General features: G+C 39.9%; 1 protein-coding gene across 4 annotated transcripts in view; it reads right to left on the bottom strand.

The window, feature by feature from the left end:
• Positions 1–25,126, bottom strand: part of LOC111865147 (opioid-binding protein/cell adhesion molecule homolog) — a 309,054-nt gene that overhangs the window by 103,732 nt on the left and 180,196 nt on the right. For all 4 annotated transcript variants that reach the window (XM_023852917.2, XM_023852915.2, XM_023852918.2 and 1 more), the window contains exon 2: positions 8,460–8,557. In XM_023852917.2, the coding sequence (XP_023708685.2) occupies positions 8,460–8,557 (98 nt within the window). The remainder of the gene's footprint in view (positions 1–8,459; positions 8,558–25,126) is intronic.

Genomic DNA, 25,126 nt, shown 5'->3' with positions numbered 1-25,126 from the left:
CCCAGGAGACGATATTCTTCATAGTTACCTTCGTATCTACACGAGAAATTCGAAGTTTAAATATTTATTACAAAATATGGACACACTTACAAACCAATTAAAACGAGAGGCTCCTGATACATGTGCTATATATATATATATATATCACGAAAAACTCAGTTCAGTTGCATTACAAAAGCTGTGCATGTGAAAACATGGGAAACATTGTCTTATACCGCACCATTTCATAGATACGTTTCCACGCTGCACCGACTGAATACTGAACATACAATATAGGGAATTTATTACAATGCATTTACGAACACGTATGTATCGGCATATATCAGAGTCTGGCGATTATTTACTTTCAAGCACTAAACAATCGATTTTAAATTCTCATTTCTGTTTCAGTGCAAATAGAGGCGGATATACACACAATATTGAACTATTTGTGTTGTAAATTAATTAGATTTCCGTGATTCATCTATAGCAGATGCAACCCACTACATTTTCATTTCGCAATCCAGTATGTTTAGGGGAGAGTTGTTTTCGAGCAGACTCAAACAAATAGTCTCTGTGACCTGGATGAGAGGTGAGAGTCTATGAAACGAGACGACAGTCAAGCATAATTTTATGTTGTTACGCTAAAAATTGACGTTTAATTTCTAGCATGTTGCAATAGTTATTTTATGCAGGTTCTTGTGGACACGACGGAGACAGTCCGAAATATTTGTAGCAGTATTTGATTGATTGATCAGTAACTGTCAGATAATTAAAATATTAATTAATATTAATAATAATAAATAATTATTAAATTAATAATTAATAATAATAATTAATAATAATAAATAAATTATAAATAAATAATAATAATAAAATTAATAATAATACATATTAATAAGATAATTAAAACATTTCGGAATAATGCCCAGAAGAATGGCATTTTAAGTGACTTTGTAAGTTCATAAATTTTTAATATTTTTGTGGAAAATTATGTAATTGCTTTTATAGTAAATTTTCATTCTTCATAAACATCCGTTACACCTCCACCTAGAACAGCTGCATGACATGAGGACTGTCTTCACACATAATTTATCGAGAATATCTAGGGTGTCAGATAAACAAATATAAGTTCACAGTTCCGTAGACCACAGGATTGAAAATTAATGTGAGGAATGTTATTTTTAACATTATATTAAAATTAGCTTTTGTTTATATGGGACTATATAATAATAATTCTTCAGCCGTCAAAACACAAATACAAACATAAATAACCGCAGTCAATAGCAATAATGAATCAAATTATGCTTTATGTCTAGAACACTCAAATAGATTCTTTGAAACCTTCCTCCTAAAATGGCAAGATAAATTGTTCTGGGTCTGGGTCCTGGAAGTATTCAAAATATTGTTCTCCGCATTGAACATGCTATAAATGTGAAAGCAATTTGAGTGGCACTTAGGCCATTCCGCCCACCTGAAAATAAATTTGTCCCTGTGCTCAATTAATTAATCACCAGTCTATGAAGACATAAGCGGGGGGAAGAAGTATAGCTGCACCAATCTTGAACTCGGCTCTAGATGGAGCTGAGTGTGGTTAGATTTATGCCCCGGCCCATTTACCCCAAGGGAAGTCGCTCCCGGCACCCATGGGATAGGAGGCTTGAAGGGTCCAAGAGCTGGTCTGGACGTTGTGGAGAATTTAATAATCTTACCTGCCGGAAATCGAACTTCGGTCGTTCAGCACATACTCGTCGCTATACCGACTGAGCAATCTCGGCTCTTATTCCGTCAGCCTGAGTCAAAATACAGTCTATTTCACCCACGTGGAATCTCATTATATGCACAAAGATTCAGGTCTACCTAAAAATTCTAAATTTAAGTTCATAACATTGAAGAGATATACTAAATATTTCTAGAAGTTCATGGGTTGCTGTTCTCTACCATCTTCTCAGGCAATCTAAAATCACCTTGTTTAAGCTGTTACGATATTCATCGTCTGAATTTCCTTATAATGCTAAAAGCAATGTAAAAGAACGTTCTTTAGTTCAGCATTTACCCGAATAATTTCCTTATTCCTCGTATCACAAACCTAAAGCAATATTCTGCGCTATTAGAATGTGGAAGCATAAGCCAGAATGCAACTACATTGCCTGTCTTACCGTACTCACAGAGTATGGCCCATCTCTAGCGTGAAACTGCGGGTTTTCCACCCCAGCGGGAGGAAATGCTTCGTGAAAATCTACTTTCAACGCCAATACTTGCTGTAGAATGTACATAACAATGGCTCGAACGTAGAGCCTTCGTGTTCTCTTACAAAGTTTTCAGGAGACATTGGACAGACATGCGTCTTTGTCCTGTACACTTGTAGAATTTTGTGCATTTTCCATTCTGGGTAACTTTTATTTATTGATCTTATACTCGTTCTAATTAGAATACATTACTAAATCCCATAGACGCAATATTTTCTCCACAAACTAAGAGTCGTTTAGCCGGTGAAGAAATTCTCGGCCTTTTATGAAGCCCAAAGTGTCATTACCCTCTTCACAGCAGTTCCCCATTAGACTTAATCCGGAAGACGAAGCCTTATGTAACGTTCTGTAACATGATAATTTTGTTGCGGTCTAGGGATTTTCACCCCTAACTCCACATTTGTGGCATAGCGCAGTCCATTGTCGGTTATCAGGAACTGTTTATAAAATATACAGCTAACCTCAGTATCTGGAGAATATCTTCAGGTGTAGCATCTTGACGCTCAGCACAATGATGACAAGGGATCCACTTTAAAACCCTTTTGCTCTTTACCAGTAACTATGTTTGTCCAAATCCTTCTTGGTAAGCTGCTAGTCGCTCAGCTACTCCAGAATTTCCCAATGTTATATGAAGCCCGATGGTTCATTACCGTCTGCACAAGAACCCTCCACTGGACCCGATCCAGGACCAGACGAATCCAGTCCATACCACCCCATCCTATTTCTCTAAAATTTAGTTTAATATTATCCTCCTGCCTACGTCCATGTCCTTCTACTGGTCTCTTTCCTTCTTCCTTTCCAAAAAAAATCCCTTGTGTATTCCTTCTCGGTTCCCCTTTCCCCATGCGTGCTATTTTCTCTGCCCATCACATCCTCCTTTACTCGATTATTCTAATACATTCTGGGATGAGTATAAATTATGTGGCTCTTCTTCATGCAATTTTCTCCAACCTACTACAATTTATTCACTTCGGTTCAAATATTCTCCTCAGTATCATGTGTTTCCTTTAATGTTAGAGACCAAGTTTCACATCTGCGCATAACTGCGATAGGGGACCCAAAAGCCGGAATTTGTTTATAAAACATTCTGTTCATATTTTACATAATAAAATTTAATCCCCTTCAAAGTAGTCTCCATTTGATTCAATGCACTTGATCAAACTTTTTTCCATTGCTCAAAAAAAATTTTAAATTCATCGCTGGTGATGCCTTTTAGTGCTTAAGTCGTTTTCTTTCTTTACGCATTCAGCATCAGCAAAACAATTTCTCTTGAGGTCTCTTTTCATCCGAGGAAATAAAAAAGTCGCACGGAGCAAGATCGGGTGAGTACGAAGGGTGAGGCAAGGGTGTCATGCCATTTTGGTCAAAAATCGCTTCACACTCAGCTCTGTGTGGGTAGGCGCGTTGTCATGATGAAAGATTCATTCACCTGTTTGTCATAAATAGGAATGTTTTTCTCCTTAAACTGTTATGCAATCTTTTCAAAATTTCCAAATAATCGTTCTGGTTAACTGTTTGACCCTGGGGTACAAATTCTGAATGCACGACGCTCCTGGAATCGAAGAAGCAAATGAGCATTGTTTTCACAATTGACTTCACTTGTCGTGCTTTTTTGGGACATGGAGAATTGGGACCTTTCCATTGGCTGGACTGCCGCTTTATTTCAGGATCGTAACCGTAGCACCAAGAGTCATCTCCAGTTATGACCTTGGGAAACAAATCAGGATCGGTTTCCAAGTGCTCCTTCAAAGCACGGCATGCAGCCAGGCGATTGTCTCTCTGACCTGGAGTGAGCAGGCGAGGCACGAACTTCGCTGCAAGTCGTTTCATGTGCAGTTCTTCGGTTAAAATTCGCTGACAGGAACTCCATGCGATCCCAGTAAGCTCTACGAGTTCGTCAATCGTCCGCCGGCGATCTTCCAGAATGGTTTGACGAATTTTTGTCACATTTTCATCAGTTCGGGCGGTCGAAGGACGTCCACTTCGAGGTTCATCATCGGTTGAAATTTCACCATGTTTGAAACGGCAGAACCATCCGTAAATTTGTGTTTTACTCATGGCCGCTTCCTTGTAGGCTGTTTGTAGCATAATAATAGTTTCTGCTGCTGTTTTCTCCAAAAGGAAACACAATTTCACAGCAGCACGTTGTTCGTGTGAATCAGCCGTTAAATAATAGACGATTTACAAAAAAATCACTTGGAAAAAAATTCACCAAACACTAAAGAAAACTTCTCTAACGACACCAGCCGGCATACTGATTCAGGGAGGTGCTGCAAACAACCACCTAGCGGCGGAAGCCTGTACTACAAGCGGCCAGCCTTCTAGAAACAAATTCGGGTTTTTGGGATCCCCCTTCGTACAGGCAAAATTACAGTTTTGTTTATTTTAATATTTACGTTTTTAGACAGCTGACAAGAATTAACCGAATTAAATCCCAACCTTTATAAACAATTAAATAAAATGCGGTAAATTTAAGAGGTCGAGCAAATTAATATGTACGTTTGATGTTACGTCACGTCAAGAAAACTTTTCGGAGCACGAGGAAAGTTGGTATAAGATCGTAACAGGCCTAAATTTAATGAAATGGGTCAATGGAGACTGCATTGTTACGTTGCATGCGGTAGGGTCCAATTGTATACCCTTCATGCTGAATACTCTGAACTCAATATTCCTGCAATATTATAACAATATTTATATGTTTCAGAGAGATGTCTGAGCCTGACTTGCCTCGTTCTTAGGTCTATACTTTTTGCTGTCGAATTATCGCTCTCTGAATTCATGTAGTGCTGAAAATATACGTTGATGCTGAAGGACGAATAAGGAAGGAGGAAGAACATGTGATCTGGAGCTAATATAAAACAAACAATATCTAACATTTTGCGACGATGGTACATTAACACAATTATTGTGTTCCTAGACATTATCAATCGTCCTGTTTTTATATAGAACACAAAACGTTTCGGAGACTAGATTCTGTCTCCGTCTTCAGGTGGAACCTACTCAGTTGGGCCCAATCGATAGAGCTCGTCCTATATTTGTCCTTATAAATAAAACCAGCCAATAGGAAGCCGAGAGAAGTGGTATGAACTGAGTCGGTTTTGTTCTTTTCTACTTTATGCCATCGTAAACTATTCAATCCATCAAATTTTAAAGCGGTGATATGTTGTCACATGAATCTGTAGCTTGAAATCTTTACAGCATCAGACTTCAGTATTATAGGGTGCATATAAAAGATGTATCGGGTCTCAGTATCTATTAATATCTACTTTTATCACTGAAAGAAGGCTTATCAGATTACCTTGTTCCCTGTCCGTGTAGCCATCTGTTTCTCTTTGTGTGTTCGTCTGTGTCTGTGTATCCGTCTGTATGTGTAACCAGCCTTTAAATTTTATGAGGCTTATGAGATCACCTTGTTGTCTGTTTGTCCCCCTTTAATTCCTTTTGTTTTGTACGCTGTCCGTAACGTATCATATGAAAGTAGGAAATTAGTTATGGCCAGAATTTCTTGTGCATATTATGAGATCATTTTGCTCTCTGTGTGTTCCCCTATTTTTTGTTCTCTTTGTGGTCCGTGTCGTATCAAGTAGGTCATGAGATTACCTTGCTGTCAATCTGTCTGTCCCCCTTTTTTTCTTTTTATATGCTATGTCATTTAAAAGTAAAGTAGGCGATTAATTCTTCGCAGAACTTCTTGTTTCTTGTACCATCCGTGCCAATCTATTAAGGAATTCGAACAAGGCTAAGTGCCTGTCTAACCATACAACATGCTATTTATATATGTAACCACAGATTTTGTTGCATGTGAAAGAAATACTTTGGAACATGAAAGAGTGGCTGTCACATACGTTCACACAAAACATACTTATTAATTATTTATGACACTGTTCCTGTAAGAAAAGGAAGGGTGAGGGTAAGGCCGCGCCATAGCTCAAGCGGCTAGTCGCTGGCTTCACACCGCGGCGGCCCGGGTTCGATCCCGGGTCTGGTCAGGTGGGATTTGTAGTGGACGAAGTGGCTCTGGGGCAGGTTTTCTCCGAGTACTTCGGTTTGCCCTGCCAATCTTCATTACACTAATTGCTCCACAATCACCCTCACCTATCATCTGGGGCTGGTACAATAGGCCAGAAGTGGCCTCAGTACAAGGGACTTAGTCCCACCCCACTAGCAGTAAAAAACCGGCGAGGGTAAATAAATGACGTAATTGTAAGAAAACAATGCTGTTGAATAAATTATAATAGAGATTTTAATTCATAGGAAGAATACTATAGAAAATCGAATCTGCTTAGCGGTGATTTACGATTCTGTCAGACGCCCTTTCCACTCATGGACACACAAATGCACACATACAGAGACCAGCGTATTGGCGCAGGTACACTGAATAGGATATTACGCAAGTTAGTTAATGTGTGCGAGTATACAGTGCAAAAATTCTGGTTCTTTCGCATTGCTGTTGCCTCTACATTTTCAGTTTGTGTATACTCTCTATGCTGGTCACAGTGGCCTCGCGGTATATTGCATTAACTGTCTTTATTCGCTATAAAGTTGGGATCTTGAATTCGAATCCCATTCCAGGCATGGATGTCTGCGTGTGTGTTTTTTCTGTGTTTGTGTTGTCTTGTGTGTTGGTAGCCACGTCGCGACTGGCTGATCACTGTTCTAAGGTGTCCTACGAACTGTGTATAAAGGAAGCACAATAGATCATTGAAGGTCGAGGTGCGAGGGTAGGTTTTTATGGCCCACCCCTCATACTCAACTGTGTATAAAGATTACTAAATAGAAGAAGGTACCGGTCACGGTAGGCGAGCGGTCTAAGGCAGGTACTGTCTTCGCTCGCTTGGAAACCGGGATCGTGGTTTCGAATCCCACCCAGGGCATGGATGTTTAGTTTGTGTGTGTGTGCGTTTTTCTGTGTTTGTGTACAGGTAGAGGCCTTGCGACGAGCTGATCACCCGCCCAAGGAGTCCTACCAAATGTGTAAGATCTAGAAAAACCGAAGTGAACGGAGAAGAACATGGAGGTAGGCCTAGGCCCACTGGGGCTGCAGTGCCAAGGAAAAAAGAAACAGAAGAAGAGGCTATGGTCCAATAAAGGATTTTAGAACCATTGATGAATGGGTGAATGAATGAATGTATGAGAACGAATACTCTTTATGCTCCCTTATTAATAGCATAAAGTGGGGGGATAAAAGGAACACAAGGGCATACGTCATTCTTCTCCCTTCCTTTGGAAGGAAGATGTATTAATTATATTTATAATATTTATGGGAAAAATGAAGATCTAATAATTTATAGTTCTATAAACTAGATTAATAAAATAATTGTATATCCAGGAAATTATGATATTGGCCATATAACTAAATATATTCTTAAGAGTCTCAGTGGGCGTATTTTATCATACTGACGCCCTCTTCTTGAAAGTTTGAAAATGAAATATGATTTCCAGATCTTCAAAAATTAAGTCACGTTCCGTAATAAATACTAACAAAGTTCCAGATATCTACGTCGAAATAATATTTTAACGTGTTTGGAAAAGACACTTCCATAGTAACGCAACAACAGTGAGCCGTTGCGTCGAGAGCGTCGAATCTCCACGGTCTCCCACAGAGACAATGCAATAACAGTGGGTCGTTGCGTAGGAATCGCAGAATCAACAAAGCAGCGTTTCCACGGTTATAACAGAGAATTCATTTGCATAGCAGCGGCCGAGGGTATAAAAAGGGGTTGAATGCATTCGCCAGGCAGTCTGGAAATAACCGTCGAAGAAGACAGTCTCAGGATAGACGCCGAGAGATACAGAAATCAGTCTTCAGGAAGCTGCCGCTGAAGACAGTTGAGATCTAGTCGCCATACAAGACGGTTGGAAGGTAGCCGCCGCGGAACACAGTTAAGGTGATAATTGTACGGTGTATAAGTGTGAGTGTCCAATAAAGATTCGCTGAATCCGAGACCCACGTGAATTTATTTATCGCGTGACATACCCAACACGTGACAATATAAAGATGCACAGAATAGACACGATACACTGAAATATAAGATTTATCACTCGCTTGTGACCTACTGCAGTACTTACTCTCATGCAAAACGTTAAAATTCGGAAGTTCATTGTTGTGGTCACTTGAAATTCCGTCATTTGAGAGGTTTCATCCCATAGTTACAGAACACTTTTATACAAGTAGGAGGGTAACCGGACTGCTTCACAATTACGTAGTTGCTTTGTTGATGGAGAATTTACCTTGTAAGTGGCAAGGTCGTCCACTACACATGTCAGCGTCGCCTCGCGCCCAACTGGCACCGTTACGTTCGTGATTGGCTCCCCAAACTTCGGCACATCTGAAAAATACACATTTGTGAGATATTACGTGCCCACAGAGGTTTCATTATCAGACAGCAAGCAAGTGGTTAATGTGGGGCAGTGGGTATAGATAATATATAGTTGTACGAAATGAATATTTATTTATGTCTATTAAAGGTAAGCAGCGGCACGCACACAGAGAGCCTACACACCTGAATAGTGCTGAACACAAGAAGTAGCCGCTGCAGCACTATAGACGTAGGGCGGGTACCCCTGAGAATTTTAAATTTTAAAATTTGACAAAATTTTAAAGAAATGTTTAAACTGGAATTGAAGATTTTGAAAGTGCCAGTTTTTAAAAATCAAATTGACGCGTGTAGATTAACAAAGATTTTATACATATCTGACAGATATCAGTGGGGATNAGTGTAGCAGCTACGTGACAGTATACACCTGATGATGGCCATTTACGGCCGAAACATGTAGTGAAGAAGAAAGGAAGACGAAAGAACTACAATAAATTGTTGCACTTAGAACGGAGTTTGCGTCATATATTGTTCAATCTCCTTATAATACCGTGCCATGTAGCTGATGTCTGTTTGGTTTCAGGTGAATTTATTTACCAAAGACAATAGACTTAATGTGCAAAAGAACTTAAATTTTTGCAGAGTCAAGGATACATTTTCCCTTTGGTTATCAAACGCCGGCACGTCTTCCATTTGATGTCTTTCCACGAGAATCCTTAAACTAACAATTTATACGCATTTCTTGTTTCCCTTTTGCTTTTAATATCTCTGGGCCATATTAACCTTCCTCCTTTACCCACTTATCGTTTCTTTAACGACGCGTTCAGTAGCTCAGTTTATGCAGATTTCAATGATAGGATGATTGAATATTGAATAGGAAAGATATGGAAGAAGGTGGTCCTGACCTAAACTGAATTGCTGTTCCATAATTTGACCGAAGAACCTGAAGAATAATGCGAAACTCATCAGCCATGTCTTTTGGTGTCAGGACGCATACTTGAACCCGGTACCTGTCAAATAAGAAACTGTAATGTTACCGCTCGCCGGTCACGGTAGCCGAGCGGTCTAAGGCATATACTGTCTTCGCTCGCTCGGAAGCCGGCATCGTGGGTTCGAATCCTACTCAGGGCATGGATGTTTGTGTACAGGTAGACGCCTTGCGACCAGTTGATCACCCGCCCAAGGAGTCCTACCGTATGTGTAAGATCTAGAAAAACCGAAGTAAACGGAGTTCATGGAGGTAGGCCTAGGCCCAGTGGAGCTGTAGTGCCAAGGAAAAAAAAATGTTACCACTCAACGTTTAGGTTCGATAACCACTTTTCATACAACTGTCGCAATAGAACTGTATGAGGATTCAATTTATTAATTTGTACGTTTACGTGCTTAGTTAGTCACTCTTAGATCCAGATGTTCACTCAAAATAATTGTTCTTAAAATTCATTATTCTGTGTTTCTTCCTAGGAGACTTCAACTTTGTGTTTCATATAAAACAGTAAACAACACATGGAATTTTCTAGTGGATTCTGAAAAAAACACGGGAATGAAAAGTTATTTAATATTGCGTGTTTGTAGGCTATTAAAGAGTCAATTAAGTTAAATTATGTTATGACTGACAACATGAGAATTACCTTTCTTCATTTGTATATTTTTAGCTTCCTACGTCATGGAGTGTTCTTTTAAAGCAACTTTTTATTGAACTTAAATTGTAGTACTAATTTTCAATGAATCTTAACTCTTGAAAAGAAGCTTATGGCGTTATATTCATCCAGTTAACTGGAATCGAAGGGAATGGAAATGTTCAATTTTGTTTCCCTGATCTACGTGACTAACAACACTTCCAGTTGTAAGAAGGTCCTGCTTGTAAATTTACCATAGACATGATGAGAAAAGGAAGAGACGGGAAGCAACAAATATTATTAAATGGCCCCAACTTCAGCTCCAATTTTACCACTATTTTGTTGCGCTTAAGGTTGAGTTCCTGTTTTCCTTAGCACTACAGCCCCAGTGGGCTTAGGCCTACCTCCATGAACTTCTCCGTTCACTTCGATTTTTCTAGATCTTACACATTCGGTATGACTCCTTGGGTGGGTGATCAGCAAGTCGCAAGGCCTCTACCTGTACACAAACACAGAAAAACACACACAAACTAAACATCCATGCCCTGAGTGAGATTCGAACCCACGATCCCGGTTTCCAAGCGAGCGAAGACAGTACATGCCTTAGACTGCTCGGCTACCGTGACCGGCTAAGGTTGAGTTACCTATGTTAATATTACATACTTTTGAAAAAGCCTGGACAGTTAAACTTACGTGTACAACCCAGACAATATTCTTGTGTAAAAAAAGACTAAAATAATCATGTATAAATTAGTGAGGAGGATTATAATGTCAAGTAATCCGACTATACACAAGAGAGCACGGACTGAAAACTCAGTTGTCTCACAAACGTTGTTTAATTTAAAATGTTGTAACATCATATTTTTATTTCATATGCGAACGTTAGTCCCTCCGTGTAAGTAACTATCCCTTTTGTTTTCTCAGAGTGTAATTGACGTGTAAATGAATTCTTCGTGACTCTTCTATGTGAGTTGATATCAGTTCTATTTCTAGGAAAAATATACTAGGCTCTAAATTATGGTAGGCCAATTACTAGAACGGCCGGTCACGGTAGCCGAGCGGTCTAAGGCATGTACTGTCTTTGCTCTCTTGGAAACCGGGATCGTGGGTTCGAATCCCACTCAGAGCATGGATATTTAGTGTGTGTGTGTGCGTTTTTCTGTGATTGTGTACAGGTAGAGGCTTTGCTGATCACCCGCCCAAGGAGTCCTACCGAATTTGTAAGATCTAGAAAAAACCGAAGTGAACGGAGAAGTTCATGGAGGTAGGCTTAGGCCCACTGGGGCTGTAGTGCCAAGGGAAAAAAATTACTAGAACGAATTAGGAAGATAGATTTTGTTTCGTATAATTGGTGATAATGTTGGATACGCAATTACCTCCAAGAATATAGAACACTACGAACACTCGTAATTAGTCACTACCTCGAGAGCCTCAATGCAATATTCTTTTCCCTTCTCATCTTACGCTTCTATTCTGCCTAAAAGAGCAGGAGTGTGAGGAGACTTGCAGCAGTAATTCTGTTTCAGGTTAGCATGTTCAGAGAAACCGAGCTCACATAGAATTCGTAGTTTACTTAATCTGAGTAAATTCTAGTTAAACTCGTGTGTCTTATTGTCGTCTTTTGGTTGCCCGTACTGAATGGTCCGTATAAGCTTATTCACTTGTTAAAATCATACATTCCTGTGNTTTTTAATAAAGGGTTAGAGCATGAATCCGGTTTCTTTATTGTATATTCCTGTATTATTTGACGTCATATTGTCGGCTACTGATAAATTGTGTCTAATTAGTAGAAAACTTTAATACTTTTGAATTATATTCTGTGTCTTTCTTTTATACATTCAATTTTCTCTCTATGGCTCTACAGACTTTTGGACCTTAGCTGCTTTTTATTTCAGTTTCTTAATCTTATACGCAGTCGGTAGGACGCCTTGGACGGATTATCAGCTGGTCGCAAGGCTGCTACCTACATACAGAATAACACAGACACAGAGTAAAAACAAATAATCATCAATGCCTCAAATAGGACTCGAACCAACGACCACATTGTTCGAGCGGGCAAAGGCTACCTGAGGCAGCGAGGCAACTGTGATGGGCTTTATACTTTCATGTCTTCACCTTTATCTTCACTGTTGATGCAGTTCAAAATATCGGCTGAAATTATAAACACCCTTGCTCAAAATCATCGTGCATCATGTTTTCTTGTGAGTTTTTCTCTACTGCGCTGTCGGTATCTCAGACAGCATCGCGTCTATTGGTGAGAGAATTGGTGACTAATGAGTTGGGGAAGACTTGGAAGGAAGCAGCCGTGACCTAGTCGAGATACAATCCCAATACTTGCTTACAGGTCCTCAGAAAAACAGCGGAAACTTCAGGATAACCAGTGTCCAGCCGAGATTCGAACTAATGAACTCCCGAACACAGTTCTAGGGCATAGCCGCTAAAGAACTTGCTCGGTACTCACTTCCTCCTTGGTATACGGTCATTCAGTTAGTGAAAGAGATATTTTAAGGATTACTTAAATTCACAACGTTTGTTTGATATTACTCGCAATGTATGTGTTCTGTATATCGTATCATAGTCTCAGATTGAATGATTTATATAGATTAGTGGCCCTGATGCGTTTGAGCTATTTCTACATTAGCACTGCATTTCAAGATTGTAAATCGGGAATCAGCTTATTGTAGTAGTGCGGACGGACGTTAGTATTTAGGTTTATTCGCGCCTGTCGACTACAATCAGCTTATGAGATTATCAGAGAGTGAAATCGTTTTCTATGTTGTCGGTTTGGCACGGGAAGCTCTAGTAACACGAACCAATACTCATTTTATCCTGCTTTATCGAAATGAACTCATGACGTTCACGTGGCAACGTAATAAATATTTATGTCAACAGAAAAAATAAAGTTTGTTATTGGACTTGCAAGGCCAATCTTCATTAACACAGTGTGTTTGATACAACCTGAATCTCTGTTCGCAGGATAAAAATCACAAACTTCCCTATCTCACTCACAATAAATGTTTTATGTTGTATAATCTGCTCATGAAAAGTCCTTCGGTTTGTGTTGGGCTTTCTATATTTATTTTCTTTTTCCTTTACCTGAACTAAGAAGATTGTTCCTAACTATCCTTCTCCTGTGTCACTTTCAACACTCTCTCATGGAGCTGAGCCCTTCTTGAGAAGCCACCAATTGTGCAGCTACTCAATAATTTCCCAGTATTTTATGGAAATCGAAGGTTCATCACCGTGTTCACAAGAGCCATCCACTGGTACGAGGCTTCTTGTGATCTTTCGTAACAAGCTTACTTTTTTACGGTGAGAAGTTGTTTGCCCCATGCCCAACTCCTAAGCTGGAAGATCAGTCCTTGTTGGTTGTCCGCGACTACTTATTTAACATATTCACAACTACCCTCCATACCTGGAGGCCGTCTCCTCCATTCGCAACCTGAGGACGCGCCATGCCGTGGTGAGAAAGGACCCACCTAACATGTTTGTCACTTTTATAAAGGTGTGCAATTCCTGTGGTGTAAACTAAATGTAATCCTTTGCTGTTACTGGCGATATGTATCAACTATATCGGTTAACTGACGATGTGGGGCACAGTCATTCTTGGCAAGCTAATACCACTTGAGGCACTCAAGAAAATCACGGTTTTGTGGAACCCAAAATAATCTGGATTCATTTGAGAAAGCTCAGGATTCTTGTGAATACGTCAGTGAATCATCTCTTTTCGCAAAAGCCGACATTTCTTGAGTAGCAAATGGTACCTCAGCTTCTTAATAAGGAATGTCCGCCAAGGATTTAGCATACATTAAATTGCACATGAAGTCTGAATCAAGTAATGAATAAGTTCTGGACGATGTATCCTAGGATTATCACGAAGAACCTTAGAAAAGACAGCTGTTAACTTGCCTGAAATCTGAACCAGGCAACCCATAACACCCCACGAATACACATCTCGAGCCTTATGACTACTGCAACCTGACCTAGAATTAGAAGAGCATGGATAATACATAATAGTTACGTTATTAGTTGATAGCTCTGAACCGAATGTGTTAGGTAGATAAAAAGCTGTAATTTTATTTGGTAATTTTAGGTATTTTTGTCAGATAACTGTAAACGTTAGTTGTTTGGAACGTTTCGTCAAAAGAAATTATCCAGTATAGTAATTCCCTAATTTATTGTGAGACTTAGTTGCTGGAAATCATCGAGATGGCAGTAAGTCTACTTAGTATAAACTGATCAGTAACTGAACATGAGGAGTGCTCTGATTTCTGTTGTTCCCTTATTTTATGTCTGGCATGTAAAGCGAGTTCTCGTGTTTGCCAGGATTTGTGTTACATTCGCTTTTGGTGTTACTTTTCGTGTCACAATTTCACAGGTAACAGGGTGTTGAGGAGAATATTTGGACCGAAGAGGGATGAAGTGACAGGAGATTGAAGAACACTGCATATTGAGAAGCTTCATAACTTGCACTCTTCTCCAAGTACAATAAGATTGATCAAGTCAGGGAGGGTAAGGTGGGCAGAGCATGTAGCACGAATGGTGGAGAAGAGGAATGCATGTAGGATATTTGTGGGAAAACCAGATGGAAAGAACCACTGGGAAGACCAAGGCGTAGGTGAGTGGACAATATTAAAATGTAGCTTAGAGAGATAGGATGGGAGGATATGTATTGGATTGATCTGGCCCAGGACAGGACCAGTGGAGGGCTCTTGTGAACACGGTAATGAACCTTCGGGTTCCATAAAATGCTGGGAAGTTCCTGAGTAGCTGCTAAATTGGCGGCTTCTTAAGGATGGCTCGGCTCCATTTTTGATTGATTGAGTGATTGATTGACTAATTGATTTGTATTCCGTGGCTGTGCTTGCATTAGTACGTGAATCATTGAATAATGTGTTTTATTGTGTAATTTGACTTATTATGAGAATAAGTGCTCATAGTGTTTAAGTTATTCTAGAAGTAACGTAAGCGCAATGTCTGTGTCAAAGACAATGATGATCCTTAGACCACGTGACAACATACCTCTATTCGATTTTGTAAATATAAAATTCTTACTGACGTGCTAGATCAAATTACGAATATATTTATTTGCCATGTGGATGACACTGAAGATAAATTCAACAGTTGACACTGAACTCTCCTGTCGCGCTAGTAAACTCTAAGAAACCAACATTTATATCTCGTTTAAAATTTGATGGGCTTTGATCTCCAGCATACAGAAGTTTGCCTGTTTTCACTCGCTCTTCTAAGCTTGAACTTTTCATATCATATGAGAGAACTCTATTCTGAAGAAGCGAATGCTTTTAATTATTTTCAATCTGAAAAATTTGATACTTTGTAAATTGAAGCTAATTAACAGCTCTTGGTTTTGATTGAAGTAAAACCTCACGCTGAGCCTTAACGTACCTTTCATATGAGTTCAATCTGTTCATAAACAAAATGAGCTTTTATAGGTAATAATGAATTTGAAAGGGGTTTGATCTCGTCATACTGGAAACTAATTACTTTCTTAACGTTTTGTCGGGAATCCAAATCATTCTGTACTTCGGATCACTTTATCTAATTTTGTCTATGAATAGTAATAGTATCTGTAAACATTATGAACCTACACTTCCTATTTTTGTTTATTTCAAATGGAAACTCATGATCCAATTTAAGGGTTTTTGGAATCAAGCGTTAAGATAGACCCTTGCCTACTTTGTTATGTTAGCGGAAACCGTGTTTGTGGTTATCATTTTCTTCTTATTTAAGTTCAAAGGTTTTAGTTCATCATCAGAATCATCAACATCATCACCACCATCACCTGTACGATTTTAGCTTGTTAGCTCAGTCCGTCCTCAAATATGAAGCATCTTTAATGATTTATGATTAAGTTTCTTACTTGAGCCAGTTACGAGCCTGTTGCGAAACCCCATGTACTTTTATTGGAGGACCGAGTTTTGTATTCAGAGTTTCCTTCCTTCATAATGCCTACCATGGCTAACAAGCACATTTTATTCTGTTGCTATTAAAGTATATGGTATTCTGCCTTACGTTCTTTACGTTATATAGAAAATTGAAGAGAGATGCTTTCCATTGCTGATCACTCTGGCCGCATGGTCTAAGCCATGAACCGTCTTCTACCGCTCAAACCCACGACTCCAATGTTCGAGCGGGAGAAGACGGTTCATTCCTTAGACCGCGCAGCCACTGCAATCGGCCATCGTATTTAATAGTGGAATAAATAAGAAGATAAGGAAAATACATGTCGTTTTGCATCTTTTTAATGGCTCTTTCAATAGTTAACATTACCAAGCGTCGAATGATAGATCGACTACTGAAAAATGAATTTGAATGGGCTTAGAGCAAGTTGTCACATCCAAATCTGAGGTACTCTTTCGGCATTTGCTTGAAAGAGCTGAGGAAAACCACGATAAAAACCACTCGGTATAACGTGTTTCGGGACATAAATCTGAACTATTCTTTTATTGCTAGTGGGGTGGGACTAAGTTCCTTGTACTGCGGCCACTTCTGGCCTATTGTAGCAGCCCCAGATGATAGGTAAGGGTGATTGTGGAGCAATTGGTGGAATGAAGATTGACAGGGGAAACCGAAGTACTCGGAGATAACGTGCCCCAGCGACACTTTGTCCACCACAAATCCCACTTGACCAGACTCGGGATCGAACTCGGGCCACCGCGGTGGGAAGCCAGCGACTGACCGCTTGACCTACGGCGTGGCCAAAATTTGAACTAAGTACCACCCAAATACGAACCAAGGGGGGGAGGGCTAAAAACTAACCTTCAGTCGTAGAACATAACATTTTATTTCATAAGCCTATGTCGGATTACAAGTACTGTTTCTTGATTTAATTTCTGTCTTGTCTCATATAATGATTCACAATCAGTGTGCAGGAATTTTTTATGTGGAAGGGATATTTCTTAAAGGGAAGCCATGCACACGTAATCTTCGTGCCAGGCTGTCAAGGTGAATATGTAATAAACATGGCAAGTGATGACTTGAAACTTGAGAGAGTAGAAAATATATCAATGTTAGTATATTTCAAAGCATTTTATGGAATCCAAAGATTCATTACAGTGTTCACAAGAGCCCTCCACTGGTCTCTATTCTGAGCCAGATCAATCCAGTCCATTCAATCCTATCTCTCTAAGATCCGTTTTAATATGGTCCAGCCACCTACGCCTTGGTCTTCGCAGTGGTGTCTTTCCTTCTAGCTTTCCCACCAATATCTTATATGCATTCCTTTTCTTCCCATTCGTGCTACATGCCCTGCCCACCTCATCCTCCTTGACTTGATACCCTGTTCTCAAACACGCTCTGTCTATGTTCCTCCCTCAATGTCAGAGACCAAGTTTCACACCCATACAGAACCGCAGGCAAAATTATTGTATAGATTTGTATATACTAATTTTTATATTTTTGGACATCAGAGAAGACAAAAGATTCTGAACTGAATGGTAGCATGCATTAACCGAGTTCAGTCTCCTCTTAAATTCCTGCTCAATTAGGTTTTGATTTGTTATTGTCGTTATTTGTTATTACGTTATTTATGTTGCTATGCCCCTCATGTAGGGCATACTGGATTCCATTACTGGCTCACAGTGCTGATGGCTCTACAGCCCTTGTGAACCTTGGTCGCTTTTTCAATTTCCTAATCTATACACAGTCCGTAGATTTTCTTGGATGGGGGATCACCTCGTCCCAAGACCACTACCTATACACAGAACAGCACAAAATACAGAATAAACGCACACAGATGTCCATGACATTAGTGGGATTCAAACCCAAGATCCTAGCGTTCGGACGGGCGAAGACAATTCATGCCTTACAGCGCGGCGGCCACTCTGATCGGCGATGCAATGATCACGGTTCTCAAATAATATCATCACTTCTAAGGGGAAATGTAAGCGGCCTCCGTAGTCTAGAGGTAACGTTCGCACCTCATGACTCGTAGTTCGCGGGTTCAAATACCCGGTGGAGGTCGTCGAATTTGTAAGGGCGGAAAAATTCAGGGAACAAGTCCCTCCGGGAGGGACTTTAAGCCGTGGGTCCCGTGTCGTAGCTTTACGGCACGTAAAAGAACCTCATATCTCCAAAGGAGGTCACTGAGCAAAATTGCGCACGTTTGCCGCCCAACAGTAGTCACTAATACCTCCAGTAGATGGGGGAAGCAGTATAGATACCTCTCAGCTAGTAGAGCCGGTCTCGCTGGCTGGGCGGGACTGGTGGTAAGCACCAATACCGGTAGGATATAGAGGCTGGTAGAAATCATAGAGGGAAGGACAATGGACCACTACAGGTCTAAGTGCATGGGGAAACCCACCCTCTCTAATAACTAACTAAGGGGGAAATGTGGACGAAATTAACGGGTTCTACTTCGAATGATTGGATTTACTGGCGCTTCGTCTACAATCTCTCGTAATTACAACTAATACAGCGCTATCGCTGATTTACACAACTTATAGTTCACCGTTAAACACGCACTAGGATTCTCCGTCTTCACTAGTCGTTTCCTGGCAACGGTTCTCAACACAGAGACTATCACTTCAAATCAATATGAAGTCTTATCTTCAATCACTCTGTACTCCTCTGTCCTAATCTGTACTCACTTTTTTTCACAATTCATTAAGGACATGGTCCATTGTGGTCCTTGTACTCTCAAGTGCCCTAGTTTGTGAATTTACTTCTCTTGTAAGCACGTTGTACAGACCCCGCGGAAAACAGTCTGTATTGTTGATGACGTCACCGCGATGCATAGTAGAGTCCGATTAAGCGGAAATGTGTTTACCGAGCCATTGCCCAGAGACGCAATGCATAACTCCGTTCTACTGTTACGTCCGTGAATCGCGGGGTATTTATCGAGCCGTTGCCTGGCAATGTGTTGATAAAATCTGTTACATACCTGAGGTATGTTATAAGGCAGTTTTTGAAAGTCAGTAATACTACAACACTTATTGTGGCATAAGACGTAATTTGAGTTTCATGCTGCTGGACATATGATGTATTTCACACAGAACGAACTGTAAAGCAAGAGAATGTGGGCGACTATCAGGTATAAAGACGATAAAATACCTTGTCGTTGTGTAATTCCGACTAGTTTATGTGATTTTTCTGTACATATTAAGAGCCCTCTCGTGTACAAGATCCAGAAAATTATACATCAGAGAGGTACAAGACTGGTTATCACAACATTTTAGTATCCCAGGCAAATAAAATACGTGTATAATTAAATACATGAGAAAGGAAGTGCAATTTTGTTCAAGTTTTATGTAGAGGTAAATTAAAGTAATCAGTCTGCAGACTCTGGTGTTGGTTAAATTACTAATGCAGATTTATCATCATGACTTCGCTCTTTGAACTTAAGGAATAATTAAATTATTATTTTGTTAAACGCCGTCAGCTGTAATGCGGAGTGTATTCGTCAGATGGAACAAGACTTCGTTCGGTAAGGACTCTTACTTGCAACCGCTGAATCGAATTGGTACAACCATTCACCAAGTAGAATTCACCTCGTTTTAGTTTATTTTTGGCTGTATCAATAAAAAACTGTAAAATATTTTCATGATGTGGGTGGTTTGTTATCATACCCACGTCATAAACTGGAAGTTTAGGTCATGCAAAACTTTTTATGATCGAAAACAGCCATATTTTAAAAAGTGAATACTTTTAGTTTGGGAACAGTATATTTCCGAGGCAATACACTTAGGAATTCACGTTGCTTTACATAGTTAGATTGAGTTGACACTCGGCTAGATCAAATAAAAAAGATACACAACAGGAAACATCTATTAGTAAATTATGTTTGCTTGTTTTTTTAACCGAAGATTGAAGTGCGCGTAATACGTGTATGAACTTGGTGACTTAACTTTAGGATGGCGTCAGTAGTTACCATTACATAAAGACATGTTCTTCGGATCGAGCAGTCTTATCACCAGAAAGAACATTAGGCTAAACAATATCATTCATTTCAAGCCAGTTCGCCAATTCAGGATCAGAAAATATAAAAATCTGAAAAAATAATCTGTAATTAAAGTGAATATGTAAGGGATTTCTGACGTCTTTCTGCATGGGGGATTTTACCAGTACTTTTACGCAGGCACTTACAAGGATTTTCCACTTATTCGCTGTAATTCATTTGGGGTAAATATAGTTTTTATCCTGTTTATTTCGAAAGATTAGTATGTAAATGAACGGATTATTGACAAAATTTATGTAATTAAATAGAGAGAATGGCGCTATTCATATAATCTGTGGAACTAACTCAGTCAACTTTGTTATAAAGGCGTTGTTTCTGTGCTTAATTAATAAAACGCTTTACCATGAAGATATATGGGGGTAGGTATAGCTCCACCATTCTTGAATCTCGCTCTAGATAGAAGTGAGTAGTCAGCTTCAAGTTCCAGCCGCTTTACCCCTGGGGAAATCGCCTCCGGTACCCATTGGACAGGAAGATGGTTGGGCCCGAGAGCTGGTCTGGACGCTGTGGAGAAGAGTAAAAAACCTACGCCTATGGGGAATCGAACCCCGGTCGTCCAGCCTGTAGCCTGTCGTACTGACATGATTACAGCAACTACTACAGTGTTGTAAACAACACATGTCTTAAAATTAGACAACGTGACCGCTCGCGTCAATTACCATTATCCGACAGGTCTGCATGTGAAAACTAAGACGGTCTCCTATGACCGTGAATCGTCCTTTTTGTAGGCTTCTGCATTGTAAGTAAGAATATTCTCATCTGTTGAAATAACCTTATAAAAATCGCGTATTGTCGCATCCAGTTGCGTGTATTACTGCTATATTTACACTTTATATATTTTATATTGTTATATCTAATGAGTCACTCTGTGCTATATTTCGCTTACGTCCCCAGTGGATTCACTGTCAGTTAAAGTTATTAAATATTGTTACTTTATCTTTCTTAGTTGGTTGATATAAATTAAAATACTATTGTAGGCTATAGGGATGTGGCTAAAATTAAAAATCGAATCTAGATTTAATAATTGAGAGTTTAGTAATACAAGCATCTTCTGTTTTAGGCTAAAATTCGTAGTACTGAAATTTGAGAATCATATTTTATATTTTAAAATATGGTTTTCAATGTCCCATTCTGAGAGTGTGGTTTCCTTGTAGAGCCTCTTCAAATAGCTGTTCTCCTCATGCAGTTCTTTATAATGCATGGGGTCTAGAGCGCTTTGTTTCTTTCCAAGTTTCTTTTGGCCACATCTTTTGCTCTTTTTTTTTAATGACGTGTGATGAAGTTGTTCTGTAGGTATCCCTTACGTGAAAGAAAAATTGTGCTGCATTTCTATTTAAATTCAAATGCTGAAACCAATTATTGGAATGTGGGAATCTTTATTTAACAGAAATTTTCCTGTATTCCATATCTCGTGATGATTGTGGACTGTTAAATTATGTAGGTTAGATCCTGTAGTCTCGGTGAGTGCTGATTTGATTCATAGCATCGCATGCTTCTAGACCATCACCGACTTCTTTGCAGAAGGGCCACCCCGCTGGGGCGCTTTCTTCACTTTGTATTTCTCGTCTTTGTTCTGTTATTACGATTCGTGCAGCAAAGAAGAAAATAACACTGGTAGCCTTAAGGCTTTTCCGAAGTAAAGTTTGCATCTCTTGTTTGTGCCTTACCATTTTGTTAGGAATCAGAAACGTTGTTGTTTTACACGGATTTGATTTTAAAGATATCATATCTGTTCTGGAAGAATGGAAAGGAAAAGCTATGGAATTTATGCATATATTCTGGGAAATCGTGTTTTAGAGTCTGATTACTTTCTCTTGTTGGAAACGTCATAACTGTAATGACGGTTGCCGATACTTCACTGTAACAGCTTAGTTCCTTATTATATGAGCATTTTCAAATGATACTGTGACTCAAAGCAAGGAATATGGTGCCAGAGAAACAGCCGTTGTTAGCGAAAGTCTCTGAAACAAAATTAGTTTCTAGTCAACAGCTCCGTAAACATATTCCCGCTGAAACGAATATATATGCTACAATGGGATTATTGTTGGAAGCGGTGTTTTCTACTCAGTCCGTGCTAAAGGGTTATAAGGAAGATAATTTGGTTAACGAAGTCAGTTTTGTACGGGAGCCTATGAGGGGATAATTTAGTTGGAAGGGAGCAGCAGTTAAGAGAGAACTCAATCGCTTGAAGTGAAATATATAAAGTGTTAGAAACCGTTGTCAGGGAAAGGCTGATGTAGACATCAGGCTAGAAAAGACTTAGCGGTTGATGTGACGATTTGTGAATTGCGAAGATTAGCGGTGGCGCAGTAATTGCTTGTAGTTCCGAGTCGTGTGTATAAGTAGTCAATAGATCCAATCCAAAACGCCATCTACAGTCACTCATCCTATGTGCCAAAATTGAACAATTCCGATGTAACAGTTATCCGGGCGACTTGTCAAAAGTATACATGCCATCGAAACGAGCATGCTTCAGTCACATCTTGGTTACATAACCTTAAACCTTTTTCTGTGCAACTGACATCCTCCCTTGCAGCAGACTGATTTCTGAAGAGAAATGTCTCCTGCCGTTCTTCAGAAACTATTTGAACCACGACTTACAAATCATTGTGTTTTCCCATCATTTTTAAGTCATAAAAACTGCATTCATTGAGTCTTCGGAACGTAACATGTGCCATGTTAACTGTAAACACCAGTCAGACCAGTGATTAAGGTTAGCTCTTTCTAAGGGGTTCAACTGTGCAGGTGTCTTCCCTCACATGCGAGGACGGAAACAGATCCAGTTTTCGAAATGTCGTGTTTTCTAGTCTCTAGAACACCGGATGATGGGAAAAGTCCAAAATCCAGTAATTTTGAGTGTTATACGCTATCGTTAGAACCCTTTAGTGTCTACCGGTCACATTGCCTACACAAATAGTAGCAAGCAGCCCGTTGCACAATGAGGACACACAAGTTGTCGCAGAAGCACGGCGAATCTATTGCAGGGTTCCCCCATGTCTGTCCTATGTGTACAGCAATCTAATTCGATCTGAAAGTTAGAGTTTGTTCAAAACAGGTAATGTTCAAAGTATTTATGCAGTATTTGTTATAGTGTGAATAAGTTAGAGAAATAAGGGAAATTTAAAATTAAGCAGTATAAATATATTGAGTAAATTACTCAACATATAATTTAAATGCGAAATTGGAGAAGGCCGAAGTTTAGTTCAGAACTATTACTGCTTAGGATCGGCCTCAATCCCAAAACGTTTATGTGTTGGAAGAAATGTCACTACTTTGATTGATTTCCGTTCAGTACTTCGGTTCTACCAGGCGAATCACCATTCCTGTAATCAATCTGAGATGTCCTGCAAGTCAGACGAAGCAACACTTCTTAATCGACAGGCTGTCATAAATAAATCCTACTTTCGTTTTGACTCTGAGTCAAGAAATCAATTGAGAGTCTGTCAACTAAATTTAAGAATGAGGTAGATTAAAGATTTAAGAGTAATATCTTCTGGGATGTGACGTCGTATTGGTCTGTAGAAGCGTACCGACGCGTCGGGGGAAGGCATTGACTCCGTCTTTAGGGCCGAAAATGAACCAAAATAGAAAGTCGTGTCATAGCTCAGGCGGTTAATAGTGGGACTAGTCTCGATCCTAGGTAAAGTCACGTGGGATTTGTGGCCGACAAATTGGTTCTGGGGCAGGTTTCCTATAAGTACTTAGGTTTTCTCTTCAAATCTCTCATTCCACCGAAAGCTCTATACTCATCGATCGCTTGGGGCTGGTACAGCAGGCTAGTTACTGGCCGACTTACTAAGTGGACTCAGCTCCATCCCATCCCACGAAACTAAAAAAAAAAAAAAATTATGCAAGGAACAAGCAAGAAAAAAGCAGAGTGAGTTACGCGCGGGAAACTGTGGTTAGACAGAGGTTCAGGTAAGTCATCCTGAGGGTATGGCTATACATACCAACCATCATGATCCGGTACTGAGCCGCATCGGTAGATGCTCTTCCGGTACAGCATCGGGTCGATCGGCCATCAGAATTTGCAGCTTCCTTTGACAGGCAATGAATGACCAAGATATGAAGACGCCGGTAGCATACATCATGCTCTGTGAGTGTGGGCAAGTTTACATTGAGGAGACTGGCCGTTCGATTAATACCCATGTCAAGCAACACCTTCAGCGCATCAGTGTTGATCGTCTGGACGGGTCAGCTGTGGCGGGACACATCAACATGAAGCATCAGATTCAGCTTCAAAACTCCAGTGTCCCCCTGCACCCATTATCAGGAAGGTCAACGTGATTGAGCTCCATCATAACTAAGCGAATAGGAGGATGTCGTATACCAAAGGAAGTCCTGAAAATCTCCCAAATGAAAGCAGGAAGTCCCCTTTAAGAGTTCTGACCATGGTGTATAGCACTCAGAATTAGTGGTCTTTCGGACTTTGTCCACCATCCGATTTTCTAGAAAATAGAAAACATGACGTTTCGGAAACAGGATGTGTTTCCCTCCTCAAATGAGGGCACGACCCCTACTCAGCTGGGACCCTTAGAAAGAGCTAGCCTCAATCAGTGATTGAGATCAGCTCTTGCTAAGGGACCCAAGTGAGTAGTATGTATAAATTCCGTATCGTCACCTCATACCAAATTATAATGATCAGGAATTCACACAGGTCTTCAGATTAATTAACACATTAATATGAAACGTGAAAGTCGTTGAACGCTGAATCTATTAATGTTACTACGAGATTTTGAATATTGGAAATTGTAAAGAAGACGAACTTCAGTCCTTTTATCATGTCTTACGCAAAGCGGTCCTCTCTTGGACGTGGGGGGGGGGACTCTAGCGGCAGGGAGCAGTAATCATACTGCGACCCTTGGCATTCTGCAGAGCGTATAAAGTAGATTATGTTATAACCTTTCTACAGTTTGAACTTCACCCACCCTTCTTGACCCTTCTGAAGTGGGGTTTGTGGGTACACAGCTTTTTAAAAGTGAGGGTTAC

This window comes from Cryptotermes secundus, unplaced genomic scaffold, assembly GCF_002891405.2.
Source record: "Cryptotermes secundus unplaced genomic scaffold, Csec_1.0 scaffold92, whole genome shotgun sequence".
Classification (NCBI taxonomy): Eukaryota; Metazoa; Arthropoda; class Insecta; order Blattodea; family Kalotermitidae; genus Cryptotermes; species Cryptotermes secundus.
This window is presented reverse-complemented; position numbering and strand designations above follow the sequence as displayed.